General features: G+C 38.5%; 1 protein-coding gene across 2 annotated transcripts in view; it reads left to right on the top strand.

The window, feature by feature from the left end:
- The window catches only part of LEPR (leptin receptor), a 93,261-nt gene that overhangs the window by 30,381 nt on the left and 48,750 nt on the right, over positions 1 to 14,130 (top strand). For both annotated transcript variants that reach the window (XM_065928579.1, XM_065928569.1), the window contains one exon: positions 12,376 to 12,584. In XM_065928579.1, the coding sequence (XP_065784651.1) occupies positions 12,376 to 12,584 (209 nt within the window). The remainder of the gene's footprint in view (positions 1 to 12,375; positions 12,585 to 14,130) is intronic.

Here is a 14,130-nt window from a genome sequence, read left to right as displayed (position 1 = left end):
GCATTCTTGGTGATTTCAGCACCCACCTGGATGGTCTTCAATTTCTTGAAAGCTTTATTTTGACTCTTCTTGTTTTCATCATATCTAGTTCACCCCTTCTCATGGATCTTGCCACTGCTGATAAGCTGAATCTTTTCTATAATTTCAGTTTAAAGGATCCTACTCTGACCATCTCTCCCCCAATCCCTCATATTAGGCCTACTCCCTTTATTACCTCAACCTCCTTCAGTCTAAGCCAAAGTGTTTCTGCTATAATTCTCCCATAAGATCACACAGCCTCCTGGGAATCTTACTAGGGTTCACTCCGTTAGATAAAAGCCCATAGATCACTTAGAAATAAGCTCTTCCCTGCCTTCCCTTTGATTTTTACTCAGAAGCCATTTCTTAGATTTAACATTGTTTGCCAACTGGAAAGGCTGAGAATTTCACAACTCTCAAGTACTATTCATAGTTCTTTTGTCTAACAGCCTTTTCTCAAGGAATATCTCTCCTCTTGCAGCAAGAAGGAACAAGAGGCACTTTCAATACTTGTCTGGAAATGCCTGAGAGAGATCACCAGTTCCGTGGGCACCTTCTATTCTGTCCACAGAACTGCAGATGTGTTACGTAGCTTTTGGCCACAACATAAGGAAGATCCCATTTCCTGCCGTCTCCAATCACATATTCCCCACTTCCTTTCATGACCACTGGCAGTGTCCTTAAAATGTAGATTTCTGCCAATAGTCTATTCAAGGTATTTCAGGCTTTCTCCACATGCTTCTCCAAATACTCCCAGCCTCTGTCCATCACCTAGTTCGAAAGCCACATCCACATTTTTAAGTATCATAGCAGCACCCCACTTCCAGGTACTGCTATCTTCCTTGGCTATCTATGCCATATAACAAATTACCCCTAATTTAGTGGCCTAAAACAAAAAGCATTCATCATTTCATAGCTTCTGTGGGTCTGGAATCCAGCTGTAACATCTGGAGACATCTGCCTCAGTGTCTTTCACAGGCTGCCATGCAGATGTCAGCTAGGACTGCAGTTATTTTAAGGTTCAATTTTAGGAGGATCTGTTTGCAAGCTCACTCCCTCGGCTTCCAAGTTCCTCATGGACCACTGGTCAGCAAGCCTTTGTCTCTCCCTGGCTTTGACAGGAGGCCTCCCTCAGTTCTTTGTCTCATGGATTCTCCATAGAGCACATCACATATGGCAGCTGGCTTCCCTTAGAGCCTGAGAAACTCACTGATGATCTTGCTTTAGGTTTTCACCGGGAAAACAGGAGTGGGGGTGCGAGTTCACATTTTCGCTTTTCTCACCAACATCTAATAGCCTGCTGATGTCTGTGCCTATGCAGTTTTCCTAGTCATCTTTAACTGCTAATGTGTTCCAATATAAAATGAACCCTTTCTTCTGTGTTTTGAGTCCCATCCCCTGTTGACACTCAAGGAATTTGTTCTTGCAATTATTTCCTCTCGTTCCTGCATCATCAAGTTTTCCTCTCAGCTAATACATATGCTGCAATACCTCTCATTTACTTTTGAATTTCTGTTTTAATTGGAGTATAATTACTTTACAATGTTTTGTTAGTTTCTGCTGTATAGCAATGTGAATAAGCTCAAATTATAAGTATACCTCCTCCCTCTTAAGCCTTCCTCCTGCCTCCCCATCTTACACCTTTAGGTCATAACAGAGCACCGAGCTGAGCTCCCTGCCATATAGCAGCTTCACCCTAGCTATCTCTTTTACACATGAGAGTGTATTTATGTCAGTGCTGCTCTCTCAATTCATCCTACCATCTCCTTCCTCTCCTGTGTCGACAAGTCCATTTTCTACGTCTGTCTTTATTCCTGCCCTACAAATATGTTCATCAGTACCATTTTTCTAGATTACATATGTATGCATTAATATACAATATTTATTTTTCTGTCTCTGACATACTTCACTCTGCATGACAGACTCTAGCTTCATCCAAATCATTACAAATGACTCAATTTCATTCCTTTTTATAGCTGAGCAACATTCAATTATGTAAATGTGGTATATATATTATATATACCAAACCAAATCAATAACTCCCATTTAAAACATAAATTTCCTTGATCACAAATTTCCAACAAGTAAGTACCCAGTTTCACTACTGCCTTTAAAGAAAACCAAGTTTTGAACTATGTGAATACAATCTTCAGAAGTTAATACAAAAAGGTCAACAAAAGTGGCTTCTGGCCATGAGGGAATAATATATTCTGGAATTGCTCCTCCATTATAAATAATTAGAAAACCTGATAAAAGAAGAAACATCTATTTTCAGATACTGGACAAAGTCAAAACAGAACAATGATTCCTGAGAGAAGGAAACAAAGCAAGTCCTATATTATTCAGGTTTTCTGAGCTGGAGGCAACTTCTGGGACATGGTACAAGGTGGGGGAACTCAAACAGAAACCTACAATATTGCTGAACTGAGGAGACAAGAGAGAAGAGTTCAGAGTAGAATGGGGCTTGATTAATGGAGCAGAATATTCAGAGCAGAGAGGTACAGAAGAATTAGCATTCAGTTCAGTTCAGTTCAATCACTCAATCAAGTCTGACTCTTTGCAATGCCATGGACTGCAGCACGCCAGGCCTCCCTGTTCATCACGAACTCCCAGAGTTTACTTAAACTCATGTCCATTGAGTTGGTTATGCCATTCAACCATCTCATCCTCTGTCCCCTTCTCCTCCTGCATTCAATCTTTCCCAGCATCAGAGTCTTCTCAAATGAGTCAGTTCTTCTCATTAGGTGGCCTAAGTATTGGAGTTTTGGCTTCAACATCAGTCCTTCCAATGAGCATTCAGGACTGATCTCTTTTAGGATGGACTGTTTGGATCTCCTTGCAGTCCAAGGGACTCTCAAGAGTCTTCTCCAACACCACAGTTCAAAAGCATCAAATCTTCAGCACTCAGTTTTCTTTATAGTCCAACTCTCACATCCGCTTTCTGCCATAAGTGTGGTGTCATTTGCATATCTGAGGTTATTGATATTTCTCCTGGCAATCTTGATACCAGCTTGTGCTTCATCCAGCCCAGCATTTCTCATGATATACTCTGCATATAAGTTAAATAAGCAGGGTGACAATATACAACCTTGATGTACTCCTTTTCCTGTTTGGAACCAATCTGTTGTTCCGTGTCCGGTTCTAACTATTGCTTCCTGACCTGTATAGATTTCTCAAGAGGCAGGTCAGTTGATCTGGTATGCTCATCTGTCTCTTTCAGAATGTTCCACAGTTTGTGGTGATCCACACAGTCAAAGGCTTTGGCATGTCAATAAAGCAGAAATAGATGTTTTTCTGGAGCTTTCTTGCTTTTTTGATAATCCAGTGGGTGTTGGCAATTTGATCTCTGGTTCCTCTGCCTTTTCTAAAACCAACTTGAACATCTGGAAGTTCACAGTTCATGTATTGTTGAAGCCTGGTTTGAAGAATTTTGAGCATTACTTTACTAGCATGTGAAATGAGTGCAATTGTGTGGTAATTTGAGCATTCTTTGGGATTGCCTTTCTTTGGGAATTAGCATTGGGGTTGCCTTGATTCTTTGTCTAAATACCAGTCCATCCATGATCTTGGGAAAGAAAACTTCTTGAAAAAGAAGTTACTAGAACTATAAGCTAAGGAATTCCCAGAAGTCACACAGGGCCAGGAATAATTAGTTTCTTATAAAGATATTTGGAGAGTTCTTGTTAAAAGGCAAAGGAGAAAAGGAAAGATATACCTACTTGGATGCAGAGTTTCAAAGAATAGCAAGGAGTAATAAGAAAGCCTTATTCAGTGATCAATGCAAAGAAATAGAGGAAAACAATAAAGTGGGAAAGACTAGAGATCTCTTCTAGAAAATTAGAGATAGCAAGGGAACATTTCATGGAAAGATGGGCACAATAAAGGACAGAAATGGTATGGACCTAACAGAAACAGAAGATATTAAGAACAGGTGGCAAGAATACACAGAAGAACTATACAAAAAAGATCTTCATGACCGAGATAACCATGATGGTGTGATCACTCACCTCAAGCCAGACCTCCTGGAATGTGAAGTCAAGTGGGCCTTAGGAAGAATCACTATGCACAAAACTAGTGGAGGTAATGAAATTCCGGTTGAGCTATTTCAAATCCTAAAAGATGATGCTGTGAAAGTGATGCACTTAATATGTCAGCCAATTTGGAAAACTCAGCAGTGGTCACAGGACTATAAAATGTCAGTTTTCATGAAGGGCAATGCCAAAGAATGTTCAAACTATCACACAATCACACTCATCTTACGTGCTAGCAAAGTAATGCTCAGAATTCTCCAAGCCAGACTTCAACAGTACGTGAATCATGAACTTTCAGATGTTCAAGCTGCTTTTAGGAAAGGCAGAGGAACCAGAGATCAAATTGCCAATATCTGTTGAATCATTGAAAAGCAAGAGAATTCCAGAAAAATATCTACTTCTGCTTCATTGATTACGCCAAAGTCTTTGACTGTGTTCAGTTCAGTTCACTTCAGTTCAGTCGCTCAGTTGTGTACGACTCTTTGTGACCCCATGAATCATAGCACGCTAGGCCTCCCTGTCCATCACCAACTCCTGGAGTTTAGGCAAACTCATGCCCATCGAGTCGGTGACGCCATCCAGCCATCTCATCCTCTGTCATCCTTTCTCCTTCTGCCCCCATCCCTCCCAGCATCAGGATCTTTTCCAATGAGTCAACTCTTTGCATGAGGTGGCCAAAATACTGGAGTTTCAGCTTCATCATCAGTCCTTCCAATGAACACCCAGCACTGATCTCCTTTAGGATGGACTGGTTGGATCTCCTTGCAGTCCAAGGGACTCTCAAGAGTCTTCTCCAACACCATAGTTCAAAAGCATCTATTTTTTGGTGCTCAACTTTCTTCACAGTCCAACTCTCATATCCATACATGACCACTGGAAAAACCATAGCCTTGACTAGATGGACCCTTGTTGGCAAAGTAATGTCTCTGCTTTTCAATATGCTATCTAGGTTGGTCATAACTTTCCTTCCAAGGAGTAAGTGTCTTTTAATTTCATGGCTACAATCACCATCTGAGGTGATTTTGGAGACTAAAAAAATAAAGTCTGACACTGTTTCCCCATCTATTTCCCGTGAAGTGATGGGACCAGATGCCATGATCTTACTTTTCTGAATGTTTAGCTTTAAGCCAACTTTTTCCACTCTCCTGTTTCACTTTCACCAAGAGGCTTTTTAGTTCCTCTTCACTTTCTGCCATAAGGGTGGTGTCATCTGCATATCTGAGGTTATTGATATTTCTCCCGGCAATCTTGATTCCAACTTGTGCTTCTTCCAGCCCAGCATTTCTCATGATGTACTCTGCATATAAGTTAAATAAGCAGGGTGGCAATATACAGCCTTGACGAACTCCTTTTCCTATTTGGAACCAGTCTGTTGTTCCATGTCCAGTTCTAACTGTTGCTTCCTGACCTGCCTACAGGTTTCTCAGGAGGCAGGTCAGGTGGTCTGGTATTTCCATCTCTTTCAGAATTTTCCACAGTTTGTGGTGATCCACATAGCCAACGGCTTTGGTGTAGTCAATAAAGCAGAAATAGGTGTTTTTCTGGAACTCTCTTGCTTTTTCGATGATCCAGCGGATGTTGGCAATTTGATCTCTGGTTCCTCTGCCTTTTCTTAAACCAGCTTGAACATCTGGAAGTTCATGGTTCACATATTGCTGAAGCCTGGCTTGGAGAATTTTGAGCATTACTTTACTGTGTAGATCACAGCAAACTGGCAAATTCTTCAAAAGATGGGAATACCAGACCACCTTACCTGCCTCCTGAGAGATCTGTGTGCAGATCAAGAAGTAGCAGTTAGACCCGGACATGGAAGAACGGACTGGTTCCATATTGGGAAAGGAGTATATCAAGGCTGTATATTGTCACCCTGCTTATTTAATTTATACGCAGAGTACATCATGTGAAATGCCAGGCTGGATGTAGCACAAGCTGGAATCAAGATTGCCAGGAGAAATATCAATAACCTCAGATACACAGATGACACCACCCTTATAGAAGACGGTGAAGAAGAACTAAAGAACCTCTTGATGAAAGTGAAAGAAGAGAGTGAACAATCTGGTTTAAAACTCAGCATTCAAAAAACCAAGATCACGGCATCTGGTTGTATCACCTCACAACAAATTGATGGGGAAGCAATGGAAACAGTGACAAACTTTATTTCTTGGGCTCCAAAATCACTGCAGATGGTGACTGCAGCCATGAAATTAAAAGATGCTTCCTTCTTGGAAGAAAAGCTATGAAAAGCTAGACAGCATATTAAAAAGCAGAGACATTTCTTTGCTGACAAAGGTCTGTCTAGTCAAAGCTGTGGTTTTTCCAGTAGTCATGTATGGATGTGAGAGTTGGACCATAAACAAGGCTGAGTGCTGAAGAAAGATGCCTTTGAATTGTGGTGCTGGAGAAGCTCTTGAGAGTCCCTTGGACAGCAAAGAGATCCAACCAGTCAATTCTAAAGGAAATCAACCCTAAATACTCACTGGAAGTAGTGATGCTGAAGCTGAAGCTCCAATACTTTGTCCACCTATTGTGAAGAGCCAACTCATTGGAAAAGACCCTTAGGCTGGCAAAGATTGAGGGCAGGCAGAGAAGGCGGGCAACAGAAAATGAGATGGTTAGATGGCATCACTGACTTAATAGACATGAGTTTGAACAAACTCCAGGAGATAGTGAAGGACAGAGTAGCCTGGTGTGCTGCAGTCTATGGGGTCACAAAGAATTGGACATGACTTAGTCAGTGAACAACAAACAACTTTTTCTAGAAGTGAGAAATCTTGCCTCCCTTTCCAACAATATATTATCCTAGTTGCTTGGTCCTAAAATACACACAAAGTAATTTTGGAATAGCTAAGTTGCCAACATCCGCTGGATCATCGAAAAAGCAAGAGAGTTCCAGAAAAACATCTATTTCTGCTTTATTGACTACACCAAAGCCTTTGGCTATGTGGATCACCACAAACTGTGGAAAATTCTGAAAGAGATGGAAATACCAGACCACCTGACCTGCCTCCTGAGAAACCTGTAGGCAGGTCAGGAAGCAACAGTTAGAACTGGACATGGAACAACAGACTGGTTCCAAATAGGAAAAGGAGTTCGTCAAGGCTGTATGTTGTCACCCTGCTTATTTAACTTATATGCAGAGTACATCATGAGAAATGCTGGGCTGGAAGAAGCACAAGTTGGAATCAAGATTGCCGGGAGAAATATCAATAACCTCAGATATGCAGATGACACCACCCTTATGGCAGAAAGTGAAGAGGAACTAAAAAGCCTCTTGGTGAAAGTGAAAGAGGAGAGTGAAAAAGCTGGCTTAAAGCTAAACATTCAGAAAAGTAAGATCATGGCATCTGGTCCCATCACTTCACGGGAAATAGATGGGGAAACAGTGTCAGACTTTATTTTTTTAGTCTCCAAAATCACCTCAGATGGTGACTGCAGCCATGAAATTAAAAGATGCTTACTCCTTGGAAGGAAAGTTATGACCAACCTAGATAGCATATTGAAAAGCAGAGACATTACTTTGCCAACAAGGGTCCATCTAGTCAAGGCTATGGTTTTTCCAGTGGTCATGTATGGATATGAGAGTTGGACTGTGAAGAAAGCTGAGCACCGAAGAATTGATGCTTTGAACTATGGTGTTGGAGAAGACTCTTGAGAGTCCCTTGGACTGCAAGGAGATCCAACCAGTCCATCCTAAAGGAGATCAGTGCTGGGTGTTCATTGGAAGGACTGATGCTGAAGCTGAAACTCCAATACTTTGGCCACCTCATGCGAAGAGCTGACTCATTGGAAGAGACCCTGATGCTGGGAGGGATTGGGGGCAGGAGCAGAAGGAGGTGACAGAGGATGAGATGGCTGGATGGCGTCACCGACTCGATGGGCATGAGTTTGCCTAAACTCCGGGAGTTGTGATGGACAGGGAGGCCTGGCATGCTGTGATTCATGGGGTCGCAAAGAGTCGGACACAACTGGGCAACTGAACTGAAGCCATACTACCGTAGGAAACAAGCAGGGTGTTTGTACAGTGTTTGTGTTGTGTTTGTGTTGACTCATTTTGTCTTTGCTAATGCCAAAGGTTCCATGGTCGAAATACTGTGTAGTTAACTAGGAAATCCCCTCCCCTTCCACTTCATGTGGTTATGTTGTTAACTTGATATATATTTAGATCCCTTTGCTTTTGTTTGTATTCCTTTTTTATTTTTTTCTCCCTCCATCTCATCCTTGTTGAGTTTCCATTTGTTTGGTGATATCGTACAACTGAGAAGTACTTAGTGTTACACAGAATGCTTCTTAAATTTGTCTCCTTGATGAAATTTGTCAGCTTCGCACCTGGACCTAATTCATGAGGTCTGGGCTGGGTGTGCATTTCTATCAAGTTACAGATGATGCTAATATTATTGGCTTGGGAACCATATTAATGAGAGTCTCTGATCTATAACACTTACTAAACACAGATTCCTTGGACCCAGATATGCTGAATTCCACGGAGGGTCCAGGAATCTAGTTATAATGAGGCTCCAGGTGATTTTTATGATGAAACTAGTCTGGGATGCTAAACTGTTTTTTGAAATTCCTTTTGATGGGTAAAGTATATTTTTGTGAGTAACATTTGTATAGGTTACCAGTCTGATATTTAAAATGTGACTTGATTAAATTATTCACAAAACTGATGCTAAATTTTCCAGTTCATTTTATGGTTTGCTGACTATATTTTGCTCTCAGTTTATGTCACAGTTAAGAGCACTCAGTTGGTGTTACTCCTATAGTAATTCAGTGTAGGTCTTTCTTAGAGAAATTTTAAAATATTCATAGAGAAATTTTGGGGGGAATAAGTAACATGACCAAAGGTCAGAGGATAGGATGTGCTTTCTATAAACCACTGTGACTAAAAGTGCTAATTATATATCTAGCTTCTGAGTAGAAATACTGCCCAAATTGTGAAATTTGCAAAGAAACCAAATTTAAAATTTATTTGACAACTTTTTTATTATTTTCACTTGCAAGTATAGTTTATTCATATATAGAGGAATTAAATAAATAGTGGCACTAACTTTATGTATGTGAGTACTGACAATGCATAAAATATTTTGCTGCATAAACATTTTTCAAGAATGTCAGAAATTCTTAAGTTTTGATTATTTTAAGCCAATGTATCGCTTTCTTATTTTAAAACTTTGATCCCCATTTTGATTTACACTACTTTGAAATTTTGATAATTTAAAAGTAGTATTATCAACATTGTAAAGTACCTTTTAAAATTCTGTTTTCTTCTTTGAAGTGATTTTATTTATTTATTTTATTTTTGGCTGTGCTGGGTCTTTGTTGCTATGTGTGGGCTTTCTCTAGCTGTGGTGAGTGGAGGCTTCTGTTGTTCTAGGTCATGGGCTCTAGAGCATGAGGGCTTCAGTAGTTGTGGTCACAGGCTTAGTTGCCCCATGGGATGTAGAATCTTCCCAGGTCAGGGATTGAACCCATGTCCCCTACATTGGCAGGTGTATTCTTCACTCTCGTTTTTCACTTTCATCAGGAGGCTCTTTAATTTTTCGCTTTCTACCATAAGGGTGGTGTCATCTGCATATCTGAGGTTACTGATATTTCTCACGGCAGTCTTGATTCCAGCTTGTGCTTCCTCCAGCCCAGCATTTCTCATGATGTACTCTGCATATAAGTTAAATAAGCAGGGTGACAATATACAGCCTTGATGTACTCCTTTTCCTATTTGGAACCAGTCTGTTCTATGTCCAGTTCTAACTGTTGCTTCCTGACCTGCATACAGATTTCTCAAGAGGCAGGTCAGGTGGTCTGGTATACTGGCAGTTACCAGTAGGGAGTACAAAATGTTTTTGGCCTATAGCTGGGATAGAAAATCTTTTTTCTTAAAGTTGAAGATAATAAATATGTTAGGCTTTACTCTCCATTCTCTCTGTATCACAATCTTGTAGTCATAGTTACTAATGAATGAATTAGTAAATGAATGAGCATGACTGTGTTTATGGACACTGAAATGTGATTTTTATATATTTTCCATGATCATGGGATACTCTTCCTTCTTTTTTTAAACCAGTAGATGATGTAAGAAATGCTTCTTAGCTCATAGGCTATACGAGAGCAATTGTATTTGGCTTGTGGGATACAGTTTCCTCACCCCTGAGTTTCATGATGGGGTTATCTGTTGGAGTGATTTGGGAAATTACTGTGTGGAGATTTTTACTAAAAACCCTGCAAATTATGAAATACTATGGTATATATTGTGTAGTACATGTACTCTATAATACATAATCGTTATATATTATTATTATGAATATATACTATGCATATTTTTGTGTATACTGAAATTATAAAGTAAATGAAAATGAGATTGATTAAGTAGAACACAGCAGTGAAATGGTAGAGAAACCACAGAGTTAATCTCTTTAAAATCAGCCCTATTCTACAAATATCAACTGTATTTAGAAAAAAATGGCATCGGTGAGACCATCTAAAGTATGAGTATAATTCTAACTTTACTTTTTGTTTTAAAAAAGAAAAAATCACCAGAATTTCCTCTTAAAAATTATTAGTGGGGAATATATTTTCTGTTCAGTTCTTTTTTGCCTTAAAATTTGGAAGTTTTTCAGTCAAAGCATAATACAAGCTGCAAGTATATTTCTGACATAAAATACTGCATTTATTTAATTTGTTCCATACTCTTTTGATAAAAGCTTTTATTGTAATATTTGAAAAACACTTAAAAGCCATGGTGTGATATTTTTAAAAGTCACATTTTATTGGAATTGTTTAAAGGTTTAGGTGAAGTTGAAAGTGCTAAGTCATTCTACCCTCAATTCGAAATGGAATTTTGAGTGTATAGCATTTTGAAGTTTTAAAAAACACTTTTTTTGGCATAGTATTTTTATTTTAAGGTAAAATTTACATATAATAAAATGCACCTTAAATATAAGGTTGATGAATTTTGAGAAGTATGTTCACCTATGTAACCAACATCTTAATCAAATACTTTGCATTTCTCTAATAATTAATGGTGTTGGGCCTCTTTTCATGTGTTTTTGGCCATCTCCATGTCTTAATTGGAGAAATGTATGTTTAGATCTTCTGCCTATTTTTTGATTGACCCTTTTGTTATCTTTTTATCTTTCATAGTATCTTTTGAAGAACAGAAGTTTTTAATATTGATAAAAATCCAATTATCAATTTGTCATTTTGTGACTCATGCTTTTGTGTTGCATCTAAGAAATTATTATTTAAAACAAAGTTATAAATTTTTTCCCCACATGTTCTTCTGATTCATAGCTTTAAATTCTGCATTTAGATTAATGATCTATTTTGAATTAATTTTTGAATCTTATGTGAGGTGTGGATTAAAGTTGAATTTTTGTGTGGAGGGGGACATATAGATATCCCACTGTTTCAACACAATTTATTGAAAAGATTACTCTTTCTCCACAGAATTGCTTTTGTACCTTTGTAGAAAATTGATTGTCCATATCGGTGTTGGTTTCTTTTGTTCCATTAATCTATTTTTTTCTCTTTACATTCATACTCCTTTGGCTTGATTATTGTAGCTTATTAGCTGTGATTTCTTGTTTCATTATTTTAGCAGTGGCTTTAGGATTTAGAATATAGGTCTTTAACTTAATATAGTCGAACTGATGTTATACCTCCAACTGACATTTCACCACTACATGTATACTGGAAGAAATTCATAGCTATATACTTACACATCTCCCCTTTCGCCAAGTTTGGTATTAATGTCATACATTTTATGTTATAAACCTATGTTATAAACCCCACACTTTATGGTTATTATTTTTGCTTTAATTAGTCAATAAATGTTTATCCTTTAAGTTAAATTTCATTTCTTTGTGTGGAACCAGACTTCTATTTACTATCATTTTCTTTTTGTCTGAAGGACTTCCTTCAGCATTTTTTTTCTCTAAAGGAAGTTTCTGCAAGTTTGATTAATGATAAATTCTTTCCATTTTGGTGTGCCTATAAAAAGCCTCTATTATATGTTTATTTTGAAAGATATTTGTATTGAATATGGGATTTAAAAATCACAATTTTTCTTTCAGTACTTCACTGTTGCCTCATTGTCTTCTTGCTTATATTATTTCTAACTTGCTTTATTGATTCTAACTTATATTGATTGCTAACTTGCTTTAACCCTTATCTTTGTGTCTCTGCTATAATGTAGCTTTTCCCCCCCAGAAGCTCTTTAAGCTGGGTGTGCAAAACAGTTTACCTCAATTTGGATTTTGTGTCCTACATTTTAAATATATCTAGTGCTTTCACATCTATGTTAATACATAGCTCTTCTTTTCTCATGTAGGCTTGACGTGCTAGAAGAGTCACCTCTGCTCCCCCAGACAGGCAGTTTTCAGATTGTTCAGTGCAACTGCAGTGTTCATGAGTGTTGTGAATGTCGTGTGCCCGTGCCGACAGCCAAGCTCAATAGCACCCTTCTTATGTATTTGAAAATCACATCTGGTGGAGTCGTTTTTCCCTCACCTCCAATGTCAGCTCAGCCCATTAATGTTGGTAAGTTGTGCCTAAGAAAGATAATATCTTTAAACATCAGTCATATAAACAGTTTGAAAATTGTTTACAAGATGTTTCATTAGCGTATCTCGTTTTTACCAACACTGTAAGGATGATAGCTAATGTTCAGTCGCTCAGTCATGTCTGACTCTTTGCGACCCCATGAATCGCAGCACGCCAGGCCTCCCTGTCCATCACCAACTCCCGGAGTCTACCCAAACCCATGCCCATCGAGTCAGTGATGCCATCCAGCCATCTCATCCTCTGTCGTCCCCTTCTCCTCCTGCCCCCAATCCCTCCCACCATCAGGGTCTTTTTCAATGAGTCAACTCTTCGCATAAGGTGGCCAAAGTACTGGAATTTCAACTTCAGCATCAGTCCTTCCAATGAACACCCAGGACTGATCTCCTTTAGGATGGGCTGGTTGGATCTCCTTGCAGTCCAAGGGACTCTCAAGAGTCTTCTCCAACACCACAGTTCAAAAGCATCAATTCTTCAACACTCAGCTTTCTTCACAGTCCAACTCTCACATCCATACATGACCACTGCAAAAACCATAGCCTTGACTAGACGGACCTTTGTTGGCAAAGTAATGTCTCTGCTTTTAAATATGCTATCCAGGTTGGTCATAACTTTCCTTCCAAGGAGTAAGCGTCTTTTAATTTCATGGCTGCAGTCACCATCTGCAGTGATTTTGTAGTCTTAGGGGGTATAAAAAACAGCCTCTAGAATTATTTAACAACAGTATAGATATTTCTGCAATTGTAACAAATTCATTTTGAAACCAGTTTGATTTCTTTAAATCCTAGGTCAGTCTAATGGATATGTTTTATTTGGTTATTACTTTTTCACATCTCAGATAACTATTTCTGAAAATAACTAAAAGCTCTTTTTTACCTGACTTTATGCCTTCAGTAAATATTTTTTAGAGACTCATGGATATCAGTCACTGCTCTAGGAGCTGGGGGAAACAATGGTGAGCGAGACAAAGTGCCTGCCTCACAGAACAGGGGCAGACAATACTGGGCAGAGAGAAATAATAAAAACATAAGCAAACTCATTGGCTGTACAAATCTGATTAGAAGAAAAACTTATATAATAGACAAGTGCCCACATTATTAGTGCAAAGATTCCCCAGATTTCTTTGATCAACTTGAATATATAATTATAAATATTCAGTGTATTCAGTTATATTATTCAATGTGAATAATATAGATGAATGTTAAATTATTAATTTATTAACTCAGTTTTGTGTGTATGTGTTAAATTATATGTTACATATGATACATAATTTAATAGTGTTACTGTTTTACATTATTGCAAATTCTTTATGTGCTTCTCTGCATCATTGTTTTTGCCATCACTGGAACCAGTTTTTCAGATATCTGACACCATATTCTTTACAACTTCATCCTCACTTCTCTTTATATACTAAGGGTATAGCATGTTTTGAATCTACATATGATATCATTTTTAACATTAGGACTTTTAAATAACTTGTCCTTTAGGGATATATTTGTGATTTCCACGTGATTGCTATGACATC

The sequence above is a fragment of the Muntiacus reevesi genome, chromosome 1, assembly GCF_963930625.1.
Source record: "Muntiacus reevesi chromosome 1, mMunRee1.1, whole genome shotgun sequence".
Classification (NCBI taxonomy): Eukaryota; Metazoa; Chordata; class Mammalia; order Artiodactyla; family Cervidae; genus Muntiacus; species Muntiacus reevesi.
This window is presented reverse-complemented; position numbering and strand designations above follow the sequence as displayed.